Raw genomic sequence first — 20,485 nt, 5'->3', positions numbered from 1 at the left:
AGCGAACTTTGATTCGAGCGAATTGAATCGTGTTCGCGCTTCGCTACAGGATGAATTTCGTGAAGATTGTCCCAAAACCGATTTGTAAACATTCCACAACACTGTTGTTTACCATTCTTGTTCAGAATTAATAAACAATCTATCTCCCGACGATTTTGATATTCTCTTGCGCTTGAACTTACGATAGTTTTCAAACAAGAATACGTAACGCATTATCATAATACGCTGACTATCTTAATGAGGCAGCGTAATTTGGGCATTAGTAACATTTATTTATAGTAAAATGTACTCGCGGGCCGTACACGGCCCGCTAGTCGGACAGCCCTGGTCTATAAGATGGATATGAACTCAAAAGTAAACAATAATTGACCATATGGGTCTTTCAAGATAAGACAAATCCAACAAAAGTCGTTCGCGCACGAAGCAATAACTGAAAATATGTAGAACAATGTAGAACGGTCAAGTGGAAGTGGAAGAATCAGGGAAACCAATCGTAGAAGACGAATCATTCTCCATAATAAGAATGCGAGCTCTCACGCATCAGTTCAAATAAAAACGTTTTTGAACAGTCAAAACATCAAATTGATGGGTCATTCGGCGTACAGTCGTTGTTTGGTACCCAATGATTTCTTGTTATTTGCGCGGATTAAAAATTAATTGCGAGGTCAACGTTTTTCTTCAACTGAAGGAATAGAGATTGGAAAGAAAACTATTTGTTTGATGTACATAATATATTTATTTTATACATAAACAAGAAGAATAGCATTTTAATAAGTTTTTTTTACAATATCTTTTGAAATAAATCACGAATTCGACTCAATAAAGACTTTTACTAACAATATTTCAAAAAATGTAATTGGGGGAAGTGCTTTCAATAAAATATATTGTATATATATATATCAATCATAAATTATATTTAAGTTAAATATTTAGGTTAAAACTAGATTTATTCTAGACAGTGACACACAAGATGAGGGGAGCTCGAAATCATCAAGATTAAATAGATAAATCCAAAAAAAAAATAATAAAAACATGAGTCGAATATTATATCAGCATTTCAATGTCGCAAAACGGTTATTTTTTCATTATTGTTCTATCAGCATTGAAATCAACGCTAAATTTAGCTAAAAAATGAACTCCCAAATGCTATAGAATTAATTGTCTTTTTTACAAAATTCAAATACTTCTAAAACTTGAGCCGGGCTCAATCGGTTATTACCCTTAGCTCCTTTTCCAGCGTATAGATAAAATTTTGAATATTTTGAGGAGAATAACTAGGGTGTGATGTTTTGGTATTCGTCGAGTGCCGTAATCGATTAATTAATTATTTTCTTGCATAATAAATAGTTTTTTATAAAGTAGTTTTAATATTTCAATACAAAGAATATGTTCAACCATCATTGGTTAGCCCGAAGATACATTACATGGGATGGGTAGATTTGTACAATTTTTATTTTTAAAAATTATGAAAAATTGTAATAATACGTTATTTTAATTTATGAAATAGGTGAAAATGTTTTTAAAATATAGAAAAACATATCGCACCTCCTCTCATATAGTGTCATAACTCAAAAATATCTCAAAAAATTTGAAAATCTTTTCTCAAATTACATCAAGTAAATAGTTGCCATTGCAGTAATTTCAAACGCTTATTACTCCATAGTGTGTTTTTTTTTGACTTCTGACACTATTTGAGCTGAGAATTAATGATGATTCATTAAAAAACTTAAACTATGATCTACTTTCTTCCCTGTATTTCACTCTCAACAAAATTAATTCAATTTTTTAAAAATATTTGATGGCAAATTTTACATCTTTTATAATTAGAATATTCGACCCATGATATATCATTATATTATGAGAAATAAAATGAAACTCCCGCATGTTTCTACATTTTCTTTTTAGTTAACACTATAAAGTTCAAAACTGATTAAATGGAATGGAAATTTTTTAAAATATCGGAATGTAATTATCAATTTTAGCCCTGTGTTTCTGTGCGACACACTCAGCGATCCAAACAATATTTCTGCATTCCTGTTCCTTCAATTTCAAATAAGAATAAAAAACTCCAAAGTGAAATTGTTGCATGAAAGCATTGATATTAAGACGAACTTCATACTCGAAGAATTTATCTTCTAAAGTTTTATCTCCGGGATTATTTCCGGCGCCTTCAAAAAGTTTGGAATATTCCGCATAATATTCAGCTACAGCTTTTACTTGATCGTAATCTTCAGCTCTAACGAGCGCGGCTAATCCGTCAGGATGGAGTCTACCGCAACGAGGATACAATTTAGCACGATCATCTTTACTCAATTCGGTACCAAATGAGTTAATAGTTATAATTATTGCACGTCTATCGGCTTCAAATGCTAAGATTTCGCACATACAATCAGCTGTAGTACCTCCGATTTCTTTGCAGAAAGCATAGAATGCTTCTAAATATGCTTTGTACAATGTATTTCTTATTATTTCAATATTCATCTCGTCTAAATCTTGTTCACTAATACAATCAACAAAAAATGGAGCAAGTGGAGTATCTACTAAGACTGCATTATATAATTCAGCTGGAGTAGCAGCGACATGGATAGCTTCCATTTGTTCAAAACTACCTAAAGGGTGACATTTTGGAATTAACTCACCAATTGGTCGTTGATGAAGAGTTCCTGTAATTAAGAGTATAATATTATCTATCATGTAACTGTACGTAATAAAGTCCATGAAAGTGGACAGAGGCTCCACTGCTTGATTTCGCATATGTTGAAACTCAATTACCAATTTTTCCCTGAGTCTCAAATCGATAGTTGATACTGACAAAGGTGAGGGTTCATTGGCCAAAAATGTACCATAATCAGTTCCTTGTAAATGCAATTTTAAATCTGGAAATAATCAGTATCATAATAACTATATTGAATTTTTCAAATAAAAAACATACCTTCAAGGCTTTCGCATTGAACCAAATTAAGATAGTCTGATTGTTTGAGAATTCCGCATTTGAATCCACGACATAATCCTTCCAAGTAGCCATTGTCGATGTTAAAAATACAGCCCTTCATGATGTGTGCTTAATTTTTTAATGATATTGAGAATAACAAGCTCACGAGATAAAAACACCTCACCCAAATGTCATATGATTATTGTCATTGTCAATTAAAGCACGTGATTAATAAAATCCATCAAATTCAGTGTAGGCAACTCAAAATCAGTACTTGATGTTAATCATAGGTTTGCTCTTGGTAGCTGCACTGACAGAACTATTTCAGGAAATGTACACTAAAGCGTTCTTTCTAGCAGAAAGAACTTAGTAGTCCTTAGTAGCAGTGCTAGAGAAATAGTTCACCTAGTTCACTATACTTCTTGTACTGGGTCTAAAATCAGTCCAGCCAGTACAATGCAATAAGTGTAATCTGGAAACGGTAGCACTACATCTTCTTCATCGGACGAATGTAAAATATCAAAAAGTACTAAATCATTTTCCATTATTGTTAAAACTACAAGGTCTGAATCATATCAAATAACCTCAAATACAAGAATCAACAAAAATGCTCCATATCTTTGAATCCGATCGAACTAATTCTATTCACTCATAAACTGGCCTGCACTGATCCAGTTCAGTACAGCTCCAGTGCAGTTACCAAGAATAAACAAAATTCTTCCTTTTTTTTACTATGAGACCCCATCGATAAAACGGATACATTGGAACCGAGGGCTTTCGTTTCTTGTAACTTTTCATAAAAATCCAGTCTAATCGGTTGTTTTTCAAAGTTAAATAAGTCGTGATTATTTGTTTTATTGATACATTTATCAATACTTCATACAGCATCGGTTATTCATAATTTTCAAATCAAAATATTCCGAAAACGGTGCATAGTATCAAGTTTTATCAAGAGTATCTTTTTGGTGTAAAATTAAATGATGTTTATGTTCACTTGAAATTTTGATCAATAAATTTAATATTGAAAAAGTTATGTTTAATACTACTTGGTACGAACTGTGTAACTAGCGTCCTCTATGAGAATCAAACATAAAAACAAATTCATTCGATGTATCTGCTAAACGAATGGCGTTAGATACGAAAATTTTTTACCGAGCAAACCCAAATATTTTTCAGTTGTCTATTAATCCTAGTGATGGGATCACCTTTTTTGAAGCATCCTGTATAATTATAATAAATATTGCAATCTGATTGGAAATTCAGAATGCTAACTACGTTGACATTTCTTTTATTTATTGTCGTGTCTAATCATTATGAATTAAGTGAATGTCTTTAATTTTCATAAATGTCAGGATAGTAATTAGAAAGTTTTCCATTAAACATGTTTTCCAGTTGTATGTCATTAAGAGGAAATACATCTTTGATTTTACCGATTGGATTTGGATATCTACCAGAAAAAGTTCTATTGAACATATTCCAATATTTCGATGAAACTGAACTGAGAACAACGATCATTCCGGTATGTCAACAATGGAGAACGGTCGCGGAACATCCAAGTCTTTGGAATACGTTAAAATTTCAAGGAATATCGATAAGTACTTCGGTTATTTGTCTCAAAATAAGGCAATTCAATACAGCGGAAACCATAATTATTAAGGAAATTAAAGAGCCGTTGATAGTTTTGAGACAGATCTGTCGGTACGCTCAAAACTTGGTGAGAATTAGTTTACGACACTGTCATGAGGTAGTCGAAGATTCACTCAGACATCTAATTGTGTCTTGCAAGGTGTTAAAGGAATTGGATTTGAAAGGAACAAAATTCAAATCTCTAATATTCTGTGTTGAACTGGCATTTTGCCAATCGTTGTCTTCAGTCAATTTCAGTGATAATCCATACCTAACGATATCCCATATCACTTCAATAATCATGAATTGCAGAAAATTGAATGGTTTCCATATTTCAACGTTCAAACCGATTAATAGAATATACTTGATAGATGCCGATATTTATTTTCTAACCAGCCACACTGCGAATTCTCTGCAATATTTATCTTTAGATTGCTCTAATTTGGGAAATGGAAGTTTTTCATCTATCTTGCAATGCAAAAACTTGCAGTACTTGTGCTTGAATTTCGCCTATAATTTCGAAGGATGTGATTTCCAAAGCTTATGGAAAACTTTGAGAAAACTCAAAACTTTGAAGGTAATGTACTAATGTTTGTTAGTATCTTTTTGTCTGTTTGCATTACTCACCCTAGAGCTGTTATCAATTATCTATCAAAGTCTCAAAAGGATTACGCTCAATTCACATAATACGAGGATGATCCCAGAAATACCTCGCCTAACCTAGAGATGGCGGTAGTTGCTTGAGAAATACCACAATCTATACAACATAAGTTTCAAGTTCTCTGGAAGCTCTTTGGGAGCGTATGAGTGGAAGCCAGTGCTATAAAAGTCGTGTTGTATAGAAGGTAGGTTAATACTATGTGTTTGTGTTGGGGTTTTTGGGAGTTGGTCACAATGGAAAAAAATAATTTTTTAGACGACGCCATCTGAAAGTTGTTCGTTCTGTATTCATTTACATACCAAAAGTTGCGTTTTGAGTGTTCCATGTAGTGAAAGTGTCAGTTCCGTACTACAAAACGCTCTGGAGTAGACAATTTCAACTTGATGATTTTGCATAACCTTAAATTTTTAATTTTCTGAAATTATTTGCTTTTACTGAAGTTTTGTATAAATTAACGAATAACAATGAAAGAAGATTAAAAAGAAAACGTCAGCAATGAAGAGTTACTCGAATCCACGCCACCTGATGCTTATAATTCTCTATTATTTATTTTCTTTCCTAAGTGTAATTGAAAAGTTCTGGATCTTATGCATCGTCTAAAATATGATGTGTACGCCGCGGCTGAAATAGTACTTTGTGGGACTCGTCCAACAAAGTAGCACTTTCAGTCCTTGGCATACAAATAACTATTCCAACGTCTGTTTCTATGGGAAAGTTGTTGTAAGGTTCAGCTTCAAGTTTACTGTAGAATACATTTTGGTTATATACTATCAGTGAAAATAGAACCCATTAACCATAATTCTGTTTCTATTTCAGGTAAGATTTGGTCACCAAATTAGTGATGTTAATATTAAGAATCTTTTCGAACAAGGAAAAGATTCGCTTGAAAAATTAGAAGTGATAGATTTTACGGGATGTTCCAAAATTAGTAACTTTGGAATAAAAGCGATCGCTAAAAGTTGTAGTAATTTAAAACAACTCATACTTAGAAACTGCAAAAATATATTTTCGATAGATGATATATTGAAAAAATGCTCTAATTTGGAAATGCTCAATATCGCATTCTGCACTAATCTTAATGTTTATACAATCTTTGAACTGAAAACTCTTCGAATACTATTTATAAGCGATGAAAAAAAATTAAAGTATTTTGTCGATTGTCTCAAGAATAAAAATAAAAATTTAAAATTGAAAATATGTGATTCAGAATTCAATAAAAGTTTTCGGAATATATAAAACTATTGTTTGCTGTTGCTTCATGTTGATCTTCAAGCTTAGTTGCTTTAACTAATCCTCTAAAGAAGCCTGTCTTCATAACTTTGTTGATGAACCTTACACTCTGCATACAGAAAATTCTTGGAGAATATACTGCTCTCTGAAAGGTCATTCCACACTTGATGCTATCGATCTCGTCATCAGTATGCATAGGAAGCAACGTCATGAGTCTAATGGAAAGAGGTGACGCTTCACATAAAGAATGCCTTTCAACACAGCCAGATGGGATTGCATAATCGCTCTTCCTAAGATAGGTGTGTCAGGATACCTACAGAAGATAGTAGTCAGCTACTCCACAGACAGAATCCTCAAATACGACACAGAAAATGACCTCAAGGAGTACAAAGTCATGGGAGAGGTACCTCAAAGCTTAATACTCTCTTAAGGAACATCCAGCGCTACTAAAATTGATACCACCGTGGAATGCTAACTTGTAGCATTTGTAATAATCGTGGAAAGCACTATATCACATATGATATAGTGCTCTAAAAGATCTCTAGGTGGAAGGACTCAGTCAACCTGAAACTAGCAAAGCAAAAAATAGAGGCTGTGTTGATTACCAAATGGAAAAAAGTGGAAACTATGCCATCTGGGCCGACGCATTACAGTGGTGGGAACCAGGAAGTAGGGTCGCTTGGGTTTATTGGTTAAGTGCTCTAAGAGTTTCCAGGTAGGCATGGCGATTGCCTATTAGGACTCGGCAGATATTCTTCGTGGTGGCTGTCATTCCGTGATGAATATCTTCGTTTAAATGTGCCACAGAAGTCGCTTTGTTATTTGACACAACCTCAAAGGAAAAAGTACATAGGTGTTAAATCGGGACTATCCTGAAGACCAATTGGGCAGGAAAAAATTCACGAGCTCGTGGCAGAGATCAATTGATCATGTGTGAAGTTGCTTCGTCCTGCTCTTTGATTACAACCATTGAAATTTTGCAGTTCGGGCGTCAAGAAGTCTTCTACCATCTGCACATAATGATCCGAATTCACTGTAATTGTGCTTATGCATCACCTTTCATCTTCAAAAAAGCGAGTGTAATTTCTCACGCTGACATGGCAGCCCATATGGTTATTTTAGGCGAATGTAAGGGTTTCTGATGTTTGTGTTTTTGATTTGTTGCATTCAAGTAGCGGCAATTTTACTTGCTGACGTGTCCATTAAGATAAAAATTAACTTTATCCCAAAACAAGTTTGTAAACGTTGGAAAGCTGTCAATCATCTGGTTTACAAAGTCAAGTTTCTGAACAGGCTTCAATTCTTGTAAAGACTTTTTTTTAATATTAATGAATTCTTAATTTGGAAAACATTTGAGGAACTACTAATTATTTGTAATTCCTTATATTCCATAAACTTTACGTCATGAAGTTAGATACAAGTTTAAGAGACAATAAATGCTTAAGTAAGAGACACCTTTTTAATAAAAGCATGATTTTTATCGGCTCTCCTTATTAATTAATTATAAGAGAAATATTTAAGCAACAATTATCTATTTGTAATTCGTTACATGTATTTCTGTTATTTTATGAAGTTAGGTACATACGTCATATGTCATATATTTTAAGTGGACTTATTTTGTCACATATTTATCATTCTTAGCAGACAGCTGTCTGCTTGTAATCAAATAGACAATAAAAGTGAAAACAGGTTGTGTGCTGATAATCTTTCAAAAACACGTATCACTCCAAGTTTAAGTTAACTTCAAATACAAAAGTTCTTGTAAGTTACAATAATAAAACATTTACCTATAGGTTCAATCTTGACACTTGGGATTTTCCAAGATATGAGATATACGTGCTTCCAATTACAGTATTTTTTTTGTAGTTGACTTTAGTTATGGCCAATAAATGCAAGGTAAAGTAATATAAACCCCATATTATTATTTTTAAGACTTTCTATAGATATGATAGTTCAAATGAGACATTATGATTGAATCTATAATATTGTGTATTATTTACTAATATAATAATAAGAGTATAATCTGTACAATAAAATCTAGAGAATCCTATACGAAATGATAAATTTCTGAGCGAAAAATCATTGTATTATAACATAAATGAAACTTGGTTTTTATCTTGTAAGATGTTAAGAAATAGTGATATAACAAAGCTTCTCTAGACTTTTTTTATTTAGAAGTACGCTAAAACTATGTGTACGCTATTATAAGTACTTATTTTTTCGAAATAATTAATTATTATACAGAACTATTGGAAAATATTTCAATGGATAAAATACCCACGTTATATGTTTGTTTTAAAGACATATTGATTAGGATTTTTTGCTACACAATTTTGATTAGTTTTAGGCCGTTATAGAATAATTTCAGACTACAGGTGCTATGTCAAAAATCAAATTTTACAATTTACTTCATATATTATGTTCACCATGTCAATTAAAGTAAATAATATTAATAACAAAACAATACACATTTTTATATAATAAAAATTCAATAATACTTTTTCCTATAAGGTTAGAGCCCAAATATGTAAAACAAGATAATGATTTATATTCGTTTACAAAGCTCCTTAAAAATAACAAATATATATGAATATATGGGGTAGGGTTTCCGGGTAAATAATGGGTTACTTTTTTTTGTATTCCTCGTAATTCAAAACTTATCAATCCAATTGATCTCAAATTTAGTTTCTGTATTAAATAATTATTGAGCTATTAGAATAATCTAAATGTATTTAGTACATGAGAAGGGAGTAAATGAGATTTTAAAAAAAGTAGAATTGATTGGTTGGTGAACAATGGATCATCCCTTGGTTAGTAATGGACCAAATTAAAAAATAAACCCTATACTTTAAATGAAAATAGAAATAATCAATTATTGATGTGAGGTCAATTTCAGATTTAATGAGCTCTATAAAGATGACAGTGTCAAATCGGCAAAATTCAATAAAAAATTATGCAAAGTTTGCAGCTTTTTTGTTGATATTTAGTTGCTTAAACTGCAATTTTGTTGCTTAAGCCATGTGTATAAAGTTAGCATAAAATGTTTATAAAGTAAAGAATATTGAATCAAAATGTGTTGCCATGCTAGTTTGAACTCGACTTGCTGTACAAAAAATGCCGAAGAAAGTTTATTGCTACATTGAACAATGTTCGAATGAGTCTAAAGAATGAACAATGAAAAAGAAAATGAGAATTAGCTGATTCTTTTAATCAGCAACAATTTTTCCTTTGCTTGCTACCTTGAACGTGACTGATTGAACATGAAACGATGAAAAAATGTAATTGCTGCTTTAAACAACGTTTAAATGATATTTCAAATCAAATAAATAATAGTGTATGTTGGACATAAAAAGTTAACTTTTCACAAAATTTAGTGGAAAAACAATGTTTTTTGTAAAAGATAAAAAAACCAAAAAGTAGTTTTTTGAATTTTTCATATAAATTTTGAGGTTATATGAAAAAAGTGTGATCACAAAAGTTGTAGATCTTTTTATTACCTACAACTTTGCTATTTGATTTTTTTCCATAGGACTTGTACTTTTGACGAAAATCGAGATATATCGTTTTTTCATATCCTCCACAATCTAGTTCCAGTTGTTATGTCTATGGTGTGTTAATTGTTACAGGATTGTGGTTGTACATGCAAAAGATGCATAACCAATGATCACGATGTCCAACTACATGTCGAAATAGAAAATCTTAAGCAACGCCTTTTGGAAAGAGAGAATCATATTGTAACAATGGAAACAAATTTTTTGAACGAAGCCAATAAACTCCCCGATGAAGAGTTAATAGTATTGAAAGAAGAGTTGCTGACTTGGCAGGATAAATATAAAAGGTAACATACCTCGATAATTTCATAGCAGTATGTAAGTATATACAGGGTGTTTATCGGTAGAATTAACTTTCCAAAATAAAAATAAAGATGAGGATTTCACTTTTCAACAATTATGTCATTCGAATGTCTTCCATCGAGTTGCACGAACTGCTCAAAACGGAGCCTCGCATTTAGCCTACGCTCTGCAGTAGGCTCGGTTGAATTTCGCTTATTTTTTCACGAATATTTTGTTTAAAGTCCACAATATTTCGCAGATTGTCACTTTTACTTTTTCTTTGAAATAGTCCCATAAAAAAATCCATAGAAATCAATTCGGGTGACATTGGTAGCAGCAGGATGTTCCTTTATCAATTTGTGAGAATCATTCCCTACTCCTCTAACTTCTCGACGCCATGTTTGTAGAAGGATTTGTCTTTCCCTTCAAAATAAGCTTCAGTTTCAGCAATTACTTCTTGATTTGAGGGAGGTGAATTTCTTACCAGCGATCATTTTTTTGAGATCAGTAGTCACTGGTAGCCAGATCTGGACTATATGGTGGATGAGGAATTAATCTTTTGAAAGTTGGAACTTTATAAACGTCATATGAACTACTTGTTTTAGATTTGTCAACACGTAAATTTCGCACTTCTCTAAGTAGCAATCCTTAAAGAAGGGATTTCGCAGTAATAATGAGGTCTAAAAACCAATGAATGACTTTACAAACTACCCCACGGAGGACATTAGGGTGACTGTATATGTTCGTTGCAAGAAAAAAGAAATAGTTGCCATGACTTATTGCTACAACCCTCGTATTTTACCAGTAGTAAAAATTATAAAAAACTATCTATCTATCTATCCGCTACTTCTACATTTCAATAAATTACTTTTTAGGTTATATGAAGCTCATAGGAGAGTACAAAGAGTTAACCAAGGATTAGAAGATAAGCTTTTAAAATTAGTGGACGTTTGTGAGACTGAAAAAACAACCCTTACTAAAGATGTAGCTACATTGTCGCATAAATTAGCAGAAGCGAATTATACCAATAAGAAATTGAGAGAAGATAATGTGAGTAAATAAAAAAAAACCATCCACTTCCTTAACTAATCAATAATAATGATAACATGAATTATGTATCAGCCCTAATCTTGCCCTCAGGTTCACTCCAATCGTTCTCAAACCTACTCCAATCATTTTTTCCTCGATCATCCTTTATTTTTCCATATCTTCCACCTTTTAGTACTCGTTTACCCATGGATCTTCTGTTATTCTTTCTATATGTCTCAACCATTTCACTCAATGTGGGTCTTACAAATTTGTTTGTTATTTTTCTATAAGGTTCATCGTTACTTTTTATTTCCTTTTCTTCATCATCTTCGATTTGTCGTTGTTTTTCATTAACATGTTTGTAAGGATTTCTTGGTTGTAACAATTTTCTTATATACAATTTAAATAATGGAACCAAGGTTATAACATAGTCACCATCATGAAGATCATTTGCTGCAGGTGGTGCAGTGATAATATCATCGTCTGATGATTCCATTGAAGAAAAAGATTAGAAGAAAATATTTGATTATAAGAAACGTAAGAAGTATAATTAATTGATCGCAGTATGAGAAATATGATCAAATAAACTTAGTGAGGCGAGGACTATAATAATGTCTTAGAAAATTTAAAATTGCAGTGACCAATAAATGTGAAAAAAGTAAAAACTTACCACGAAAAATCATGTAGAAGAAAGGAAGCAGCTAAATTTAGATCCATTCAATGAAAGTTTAAAAAATGAAAATCGTCAAAATATTGAAAATGAACGTTGAAAAAATATTGTACGCAACTCGTACCAAAAGTGTTTATTGCAATTAAAATAATGTAAACATTTATATTAGTAGAATGAAATGTGTGGCATTACAAGGCCAACCATTGGTGTGGTCTGCTAAAACCATGTTGCAAAGACTTATGAATGGCTAGTATTTCGTAGAATTCTCTCTTTTTAAAATTGTTTTCTGCTCTATTAATTTTTGGTATTCATATAATCAAACTGATATTTTTTTCTTTTTCATGTTATATTAGAGCTGCGGCATTTTTTGTTCATATTTGTGACTCTCTATTCTATTCTCCAAGTATTGGCTTGTTTGGCCAATATATTCGCAGTTATTACAAGGAAAAATTTTGTTCTTTTTTGATTTTGGTGTTTTGTCGATAGGTTATTAGGTTTATTGCAAATTTTCAAATCATATTTCTTCAATAAATGTTGGAATTGTTGAGACAGACCATTTATGAAAGGAAAATATATAAATTTTTCATTATTTTCATCATTTCTTTTCGTGTGTCGGATTACTTTGTAATTTGTATTATTTGTAATCTAATGTACTGTTACATATTTACATTCTTATTATTTTTTTTTAGGAGAGATACAAAAATGATGTAAGCTTAGCAATACAATTTTTACAATGCAAGCAAAGCAATTTTGTAGCACACAAATATGATACTGTAAGTATTCGAATACAAGTAAAAAAATAACCTAACCTAACCTCGACAGTAGGTTAGCATTTTTTTATTCTTTTCAATAAAAATGAAAATTTAGTTCTTTCACTCATTTATTTTTCTTTCGCATGTCCATTTTCCCAACATTTTGTTTCGAAGTCAAATCTTTTTTTCAAATTTAAAATTTGTCGTGTCATTTATTTTCGTATCCAATTTATTTATTTTTTAAATCCGAGAGTCAAATTTATTTTTCAAAGTTAAATTTATTTTTTGAACTATTTCCAAGTAATTTTTATTTCTTTCAAAACCAAATTTATATGTTGGGTTAGGTTAGGTTTTATTTTTCAATAATTGGACAATAATACTTTTTATAGTTTTAATACCTTTATCATGATTATCACTTAAGCTAATTGTTACTATTTAATTATCACTTGAATAAATTATTTAAATTCTTCGAATCGTTCTGTTAACTTTGACTATTTATTTTACTTATAAAACATAAAGAAGAAAAAACAAATAAATAAATAGTCCCTCTTAGAAATTATTCAAAAGAAACAATGTAAATAAACCGCTTGCTATAAAAACTTGAGATCAAACGAATTCTGCAAGTTATAAAAAAATATGCGCATTCGCCGAAATTCAAAATTCCGTTGTAGCCGATCAGGGCCGGCTAGGGATCCATTTCGCTAAATTATTATACCGGGGTTACCAATTAGTAAAGTTCACTACTTTTGTTATGGGAATTAGTGTACTAATTTAAAAATCATCTTGGTCTATCAGTTACAATACTTTTTATGGTACTTTATGGTAAAATTAGATAAAGTATATGTGATTGCAATTCGTTTCAGTTACCGGCTGAAATCCAATCTCAAGTTTCGAACTATATGACGACTAAAAAAAAACCCGAACCGCCCCGTGTCGTACCAGAAGTGAAAAGCATCAAAGTTCCTATACCGACGTTCCCTCCAACCGCTATGGTATATTCAGTACCAAAGTCTCCTAACCTGGAACGAAAAAACGAACCAGATCCGGAATCGACGACTGTTGATATCGTATCTGCCGCTATAATGGCGAAAGTTTTGGAGGAAAGACAACGGGAAAGGGCGTCCGTCAAACATTGTGATACTTGTACTTGTGCCAAAGGAGTGAAGATAGTTCATCAATTGGAGAGTCATAGTATAGGGACCCAAACAGGAGATTATAAAGAAATGGTGTGCTTGAAATGTAACGAGGCTATAGTATCAATTACGAGTAAGTCCAAATAGATTTTTTCCTTCATAAATTTTCCTGATTTTAGGTCTCTTCTGATTGAAAATTAGTTTTACCACATTGAGGCCAACAGGTCACATTATCTTTGAAAAATTCCAGATAAAATTTTAAAACTTAAAAATAACTAGCAACGGTGAAGTAGGGTGAAAAAAAAAGAAAAAATATCGCAATATAGCATCTTCTAGATTAAAATATTCCAGAATTAAATTAGCTTTTCGTTCGGATTATAGGATGGTCTGGAGGTTCTATCGGGGAAAAACAGATTTAAAGGTACCACCATCAATACCGATCTTAAAAACATTCTGGAAGGATTGGAAGCAATCTGATTGAATTTATTGCAGCTGCTGGCTTTACTAAGAAGTCTGATAGTGCAGCTCAGGAATTGGACATAAAATTATAGGCGATCCAGAGCTGATCAGTCTGTTATTATCAATGGATTTTTATAAATAGTGGAAAAAAGCTACATAAATTCTGATCTCATTGCTTTAGTCAAAAAATTAACATAAACACAAAAATGACAATATACAAAGACCAAACAACTCCTCTGGTACGGATATGTGATGTAGATGGTGCAAAACAGGTGGCCGAAGAAAGCGTTGATGTATCAAACGCAGAATAGAAGAAGACAAGGAAGATCCTCAAGGACCTGGAAGGAAGGAATTGAACAGAATATGAAAGACAGAACTATCGAGGATAACGAGTGGATACATAAAGTAGCTGTAAAACCCCCTCTATTATAGTAATAATAAAACACTAGTGATTATATATTTGTTTATATGTAATTGCAGCTTTACTTTACATCTTGTATCCAAAACTACGAGATGTACGCTCAAGAGTGACTGCCTAACCTAACCTACAGAGGTCTACGACTAATAGACGGTATTTCATGTATGAGCAAAAAAAACTATTTTTGATAATTATTGATGTGCTTAAAAAACTTCTTAAACGTAAATTCCATTACAGGTATGAAGATAGTTAGAAATACAGAACCAAAAACTCATAAAGTTGTGCCTATTTATCCATTAGAAAACTTGGAACCCGTCGTGAACCAACCCAACTACAATGTGGTGAAAGTTCAGCCGAATAATTTTTTAACTGATAGAATAATTGAAATTAACAATTCCTCTAGCCCAACTGATATTACGCCAAAAAATGAAGATATTCCTGTAGAAGCACCAACTACATCCTTGTCACATGTTCCGGACAAGTCTAATGAAGTGAAACCGTCGCGTCAAAGGTAAATCAAACTGAAATGAATTTCTTCAGTTTCTTTTTTATTGGATCGTTTTATGTTTTTGAAAATACAAAAATTAGTCTTAATGCAGGGTGAAAGGTTCCATCAAGATGGAATTGAATGTGATGGGAACCACCCTTACTGAAAAAATAAAATGTGTTGCAACTTTTTTCAGTTCTTTTTTGTATTTATATCAGTTCATTCAGCTGTAGTATTCTTATTAAGCTTTATGTTAATGTAGTTTTTTTTTCCTTTGATCAGTGTAATTTTTCGAAAAAATATTTGTGCCGTTATCCATTGTTTTAACTTACTTTCTAAAATCAAATTAATGTAATAAAAGCTTTTAATTAATTAATTTTCAGAATTTGTAGTAAATCGAGACTCGGCTATCAAGTCGAAGAAGTGACATCGGAGAAAACTGAAACCGAAAGAAATGAGAACAGGGCAAGTCCTACAATATCGTCACCAAGAGGATACCCTTCTTTGAAACTACAAATTGGAGCTAAGAATATCCTGCTGGATAACGCTCATCATAATATTCCACCTGTACTTTATACTAGGTGAGATTTATCATGAAAATTAAACTTTTCGTTCCCTATTCAGTTGTTTCAATTGATTTTTGTATTTTTTCTTTAAATCTATCCTTTTCCTTCTCTTCAGTATTAAGAACACTAAATTCTAGTCTTTTATGTTACCTTCTACTGACGTGTCCTATAAAAGGTTGAGTTTTCTACTTGTACGCCCCAAATTCACCTCCTGTGATCACATTTTTTAGGATCTGTCCTATTTTCTGCCAGTAATTGATCCATCTTTTCCAGTCAATGGTGGAATTTTTGATTTACAAAAGCCTTGGCTAACCATCTTAGTTACAGACCAAAAAGACCTTGATCCATTTGGGCAATTAAGAAGATTGTTTTTCACTCTCTCATCTATGGTTTGCAGATATTTCTCAAGACAACAAAGTTTTTCGGCACTAGGATTTGAGCATTTTCATTGCTTACTGTTCTAATGCAGTTTTTATCAAACCATGGACTATTGTCTGCAAAGCCCTCGAAGGTGATGGGATATAGGCTTCCATATCTGAAATATTATTTCCGAAATCTCGTTTGCACACACTGAAGGGTCATTGGAATTGATGCAAACATAATTCTAAGGAAAAATAAACAGGAGATCATTTGGATGCTTTCTTTTGGTCAAGATTACTTCAAAAATCTCGTTTGCACAGACTGAAGGGTCATTGGAATTGATGCAATTATATATGAGTGCGGTTCATGTTCAACTTGATTTTGATAAAGAAAAATAATTTATGCAGTGTTTGATAAACGTCAATAAGTGATTAATAAATTGAAAAATGATGAGATTACCTCTAGAAAAATTTTTATTATAATTATAACAAAATTGAAAATTTGATATTTTTTGTATTTGTTTGAAAGTTTGATAAATTGATTTTTAGGTCGCACAAATTGGTACAAAAAAATTGTGCTCCTACGCCAGACAGTTCAGAAACGGAAATCAACTCCATAGTCAGTGACACTTCGACACAAAATCAACAAAGAGTAGCCGATTGGATTAAAAACAGTATAGATCAAGACATAAGTAGTTCGGAAAATTCGAGATCCGACAATTTTCGCTCGGATATCCAAAAAAGAAGCCCAGAAGAGATCGTCGACCGTGCTCGATACGCCGAAATGGAAGAAAATGTCAAAAGATTTTTATATGGCGAAAGCGAATTTATGAAAACAGTTGAGCTGGGCAAAAACAAATATAAAGATTTCGAAGAAGAATCTGGATCTGTGATCAATTAATATAATTCAATACTTTCTCTTTATAATTTAAATCTAATATTTTCAGGTTTCGGAATAATTGGAAATTTTGTTTAAATAAAAAGTAACATCAGAACTTGAAGTGAAATAATACCTCAGAAATAGGGTGAAACAAATTTGTTGACAAATCAATTATCAAGCAAAGAATATCTGTTTTTGCATTTGGCCATATCTTGAGACATCGATTAGAAGATGCCGAAACTCAGTTGAACATTGACACTGAAGTGGGTCCCTCCAAAAATCCGAAAAGTATCTGTATGTCTGAATCATCATCTCTGGATTTTGAACTTTGTCATCCATGTTTTTATTCACAAATCGAAATTTGTAAAAATCTGTATTTAAACCTTTCAGTGTGTTTGTAAACATCAGTTATTTTTACCATAATTTTGTTACAAAAATCTAAGCAAAAAAAAATTATACAAAAATACCGTGGAAACACTTAATCAACGTTATTAGAAAATTTATAAATTTTTAGAAAGTACTAAAAAAAGTTGAAAACGAAGTTTTTTTCTTGTTGTTATCCATAGTATACAGTACGTTAAAAAATTTTTTATTTTGAGAAAAAAACCAAAATGGCGGACTCGCAGTTTCTTGAAAACAGGTATTTAAATCACGGGAGGTAAACGGATGACATCATTGCCCCATGTTGTTGTATATTATAAATCTGTAACCCTTTGGTCATGGAATGACGAATGGGTTTTTCGTTTAATACAAATGGCGACAATTTAAAAGAAAAATCGAATTGTCGCATAAGAAACGATCCTTAATTCCTTGAAGACATATTTTTTGAGTATGCTCTCCAAATTTGGAGTGCCATTTGTTGATCTGCTGAACAACAAGAATAGCCTGGTTAATAGCCAACGGTTAAGGCAATGCAAGAAGAAGTTCTTATAGCCATACATCTGCCTGCTTTATCTTATAATGTCTTTTCCTAAATGTATTAGCATAATATTCTCCATTAAGATCAATACATGCGTTTGAACCAATTGTCGAAGCATTAGTTCCATTCCGATTGAGGTACCTTCAAAACATGTGATTAGAACACATCAACCGCTTCTTTAGGGATAGAAAAACGTTGTTCTCGCACTTTATTTTTGATTTGTAACAAAAAGAAGAAATTATTTAGTGCACAAACGGCGGATGACCCATCAGTTCGATGTTTTGACTGTTCAAAAACTTTTTTGTTTGAACTGATGAGTAAGAGCTCGCAATATCGTAGTGGAGAATGATTAATCTTCTGCAATTGATTTGTAAGTCGACCTTTGGCAATATTGAAGTTAAGAAAAAACAGAGTGACACACCACTTCATGACATTGAATCCTTTAATGTCAACTTTGTGAAAAAATGTCACAGAGTAATCAAAAGAAGGGCAGTGATACTTCTGTAATATATGTTGATTTTAAGGTCCATTTTTTTCGAAGCACTCATAATGTTTTGGTTTATAGCCTCAAACAACCCTCCAGTACCAAATTTAGCTCGAAAAAGTACCAAATTGACATTGTTTTTGAAATTAACACTTCAAATGGTCGCCGCCTCCCGGACTATAACATTTACTTCAATCCAAAATGTATTTTACTGTAGACTTTGATTATTCTTATAATAAAAATACCGGGGACATATTCAAATGGTGTAAATGGTTAATATTTTATATAAAAAACGGGTTTGGCTGGTTTTGAAACTATACCACTCAAAAAACAAATTTCTACTTGCTTTAAAGCATAAATACTGAAATTATATCGTTTATTTATGAGATTTAAAAAATTGAAAACATTTATTTTTTTTATTTAATTATATTAGTTACCGAAACTATTTTATTTTTTGATTGTGTAATTATTTAAATATATTTTTTACTGCTTTGTTTCATTTGAAAATTTGATTCTTATTTATAAAAACTAAATAAATTATTTGGAATGATTTTTTTCATGAAATTATTTATCCTATGTTGTCGTCGAATAAAAGCGTCAACAGTGGAGGGATCTGAATTATTATAACCAAGCTCTAACAGGGACTGTTTGAGACCTCTACCCTTTAGGGTAAAAGGAATATAGAAGGTGTTAAAATATCCGAAAATTAGGTCTTTGGAAAGGTTATTTTTTCGACCCTTCAGGTGGACAAAATAGCCAAAGTATCGACTGAAAAGAACGAAGACAGTGAAACTGGTATAGAAGATGACAAAGACAGTGCTTCGGTCAGATATTTCCAAAGAACGTAGAAACTTTTCTGTTGAGTATGTTGGTGTTGTCAACTGGGTGAATGTAACTAACATATCCAGGAAATATAACAAAGTAGTGAATGTAGCATCCAGTTCTATGGGAGAAATACCAAAAGCATAGATGAGGAGATATGACAAGAAGACCAAACAATTGTTGAAGAATATAAACTCACATGGGTAATACATAGTAAGTATCAAGGGATGCTACGAAATACGGATTCGAAGTAAAAAAGGGCAAGGTTGTTTTTTATTGGGCTTGAATGGTTATTGGATATTTTGTCGTATAAATTATTTTTTTTTTCGCAAAAGTGATTTGTTGGTAAATCTCGAATAGTTTGACTACAAAAAGATCCAAAAAAATATTTTGCTTTCAAATATGGTCATTTACTGGTATTATGGTACACGTGAATGTTGGTGGATGCTTTCTTTCCATATTTTGGGTATTTTTCTTTTTAAATGAAAATTGTTATATTTGAAAACTATTTATTGGCACTTGTACCATATTTCACCAAGAAAATCTTCCTCCTAAACTGAATTGGATACATTTTTTTGTTCTTATTCCTATTCCATAGGAACCAATCCTTTGATCCATGATGTTAGTTCTCTTTATTATGATATAGGCCACAAAATGAGGACGGGGACACATTATATTTTTCCTTTTTGATAGTGCCGGCAGGTTGGATTCCAATTTCATCATTTCTCTTGAGAACATATTCATTAACCCTTAGTGGGTATCACTTTGAGATACGATTCTCCCGAATGATTATATACACTCACAATTACACAGTCTGACGCGCGTTTCGATAACCAAGTTATCGTTTTCAGAGACTAAAATCTAATGACTTGCCATACCTGCTTTATTATTAATTTTCCCACCAATAAACCTTCTCCCGTAAAATTAATTCCAGCGGGAAAAAAGTCCTTGGCGGGAATCTTCACATTCATTCCTTAACTACTAAACTGTAGAGTGGGGGCTGTGAGGAATTTTTGTCCCTATTTAAGCTACTCTTACATCTAGCAGGAAGAATCTTGACATTCATTTCTTTACTACTATTCTTGACTTTCTGCTATTAACTAAAGGCCGCTTGACATGGTGCAAGACAACGTGCAATTCTCTTGCCACTAATCAAAATTCCAAAAGTAGAATTAAACAATTTCCTAAACTCAAACTTAATTTAATATTTTGTGTCTAGTTTAAA

General features: G+C 32.0%; 3 protein-coding genes across 6 annotated transcripts; 2 read left to right on the top strand and 1 right to left on the bottom strand.

Moving 5' to 3' along the window:
* Positions 1–712: 712 nt before the first annotated feature.
* On the bottom strand, positions 713–3,165 carry LOC130893291 (V-type proton ATPase subunit d). Its single transcript, XM_057799274.1, has 2 exons — positions 2,933–3,165; positions 713–2,876 (listed from the first exon to the last, which is right to left on the bottom strand). Exons 1-2 carry the CDS (start codon positions 3,051–3,053, stop codon positions 1,951–1,953), a joined length of 1,047 nt encoding a protein of 348 aa, XP_057655257.1. The 5' UTR covers positions 3,054–3,165; the 3' UTR covers positions 713–1,950.
* Positions 3,166–4,255: 1,090 nt separating this feature from the next.
* Positions 4,256–6,457, top strand: LOC130892568 (uncharacterized). Of its 2 annotated transcripts, none has more exons than XM_057798036.1 (2): positions 4,256–4,451; positions 6,036–6,457. In XM_057798036.1, the coding sequence occupies exons 1-2, from the start codon at positions 4,314–4,316 to the stop codon at positions 6,453–6,455; spliced, it is 558 nt and encodes a 185-aa protein (XP_057654019.1). In that variant the 5' UTR covers positions 4,256–4,313; the 3' UTR covers positions 6,456–6,457. The 2 variants fall into 2 exon arrangements, with proteins under 2 accessions (XP_057654019.1, XP_057654018.1); XM_057798035.1 differs by having other exon boundaries at positions 4,260–5,135.
* LOC130892566 (uncharacterized) lies at positions 5,620–18,990 on the top strand. Of its 3 annotated transcripts, XM_057798032.1 has the most exons (9): positions 8,047–8,345; positions 10,076–10,287; positions 11,158–11,332; positions 12,671–12,754; positions 13,597–13,999; positions 14,981–15,254; positions 15,614–15,811; positions 16,705–17,044; positions 17,103–18,990. In XM_057798032.1, the coding sequence occupies exons 1-9, from the start codon at positions 8,328–8,330 to the stop codon at positions 17,112–17,114; spliced, it is 1,716 nt and encodes a 571-aa protein (XP_057654015.1). In that variant the 5' UTR covers positions 8,047–8,327; the 3' UTR covers positions 17,115–18,990. The 3 variants fall into 3 exon arrangements, with proteins under 3 accessions (XP_057654016.1, XP_057654015.1, XP_057654017.1); XM_057798033.1 differs by lacking the exon at positions 8,047–8,345 and adding an exon at positions 5,620–6,035 and having other exon boundaries at positions 16,705–18,990; XM_057798034.1 differs by having other exon boundaries at positions 8,078–8,210; positions 16,705–18,990.
* Positions 18,991–20,485: the final 1,495 nt, after the last annotated feature.

This window comes from Diorhabda carinulata, chromosome 4 (assembly GCF_026250575.1).
Source record: "Diorhabda carinulata isolate Delta chromosome 4, icDioCari1.1, whole genome shotgun sequence".
Lineage (NCBI taxonomy): Eukaryota > Metazoa > Arthropoda > Insecta > Coleoptera > Chrysomelidae > Diorhabda > Diorhabda carinulata.
This window is presented reverse-complemented; position numbering and strand designations above follow the sequence as displayed.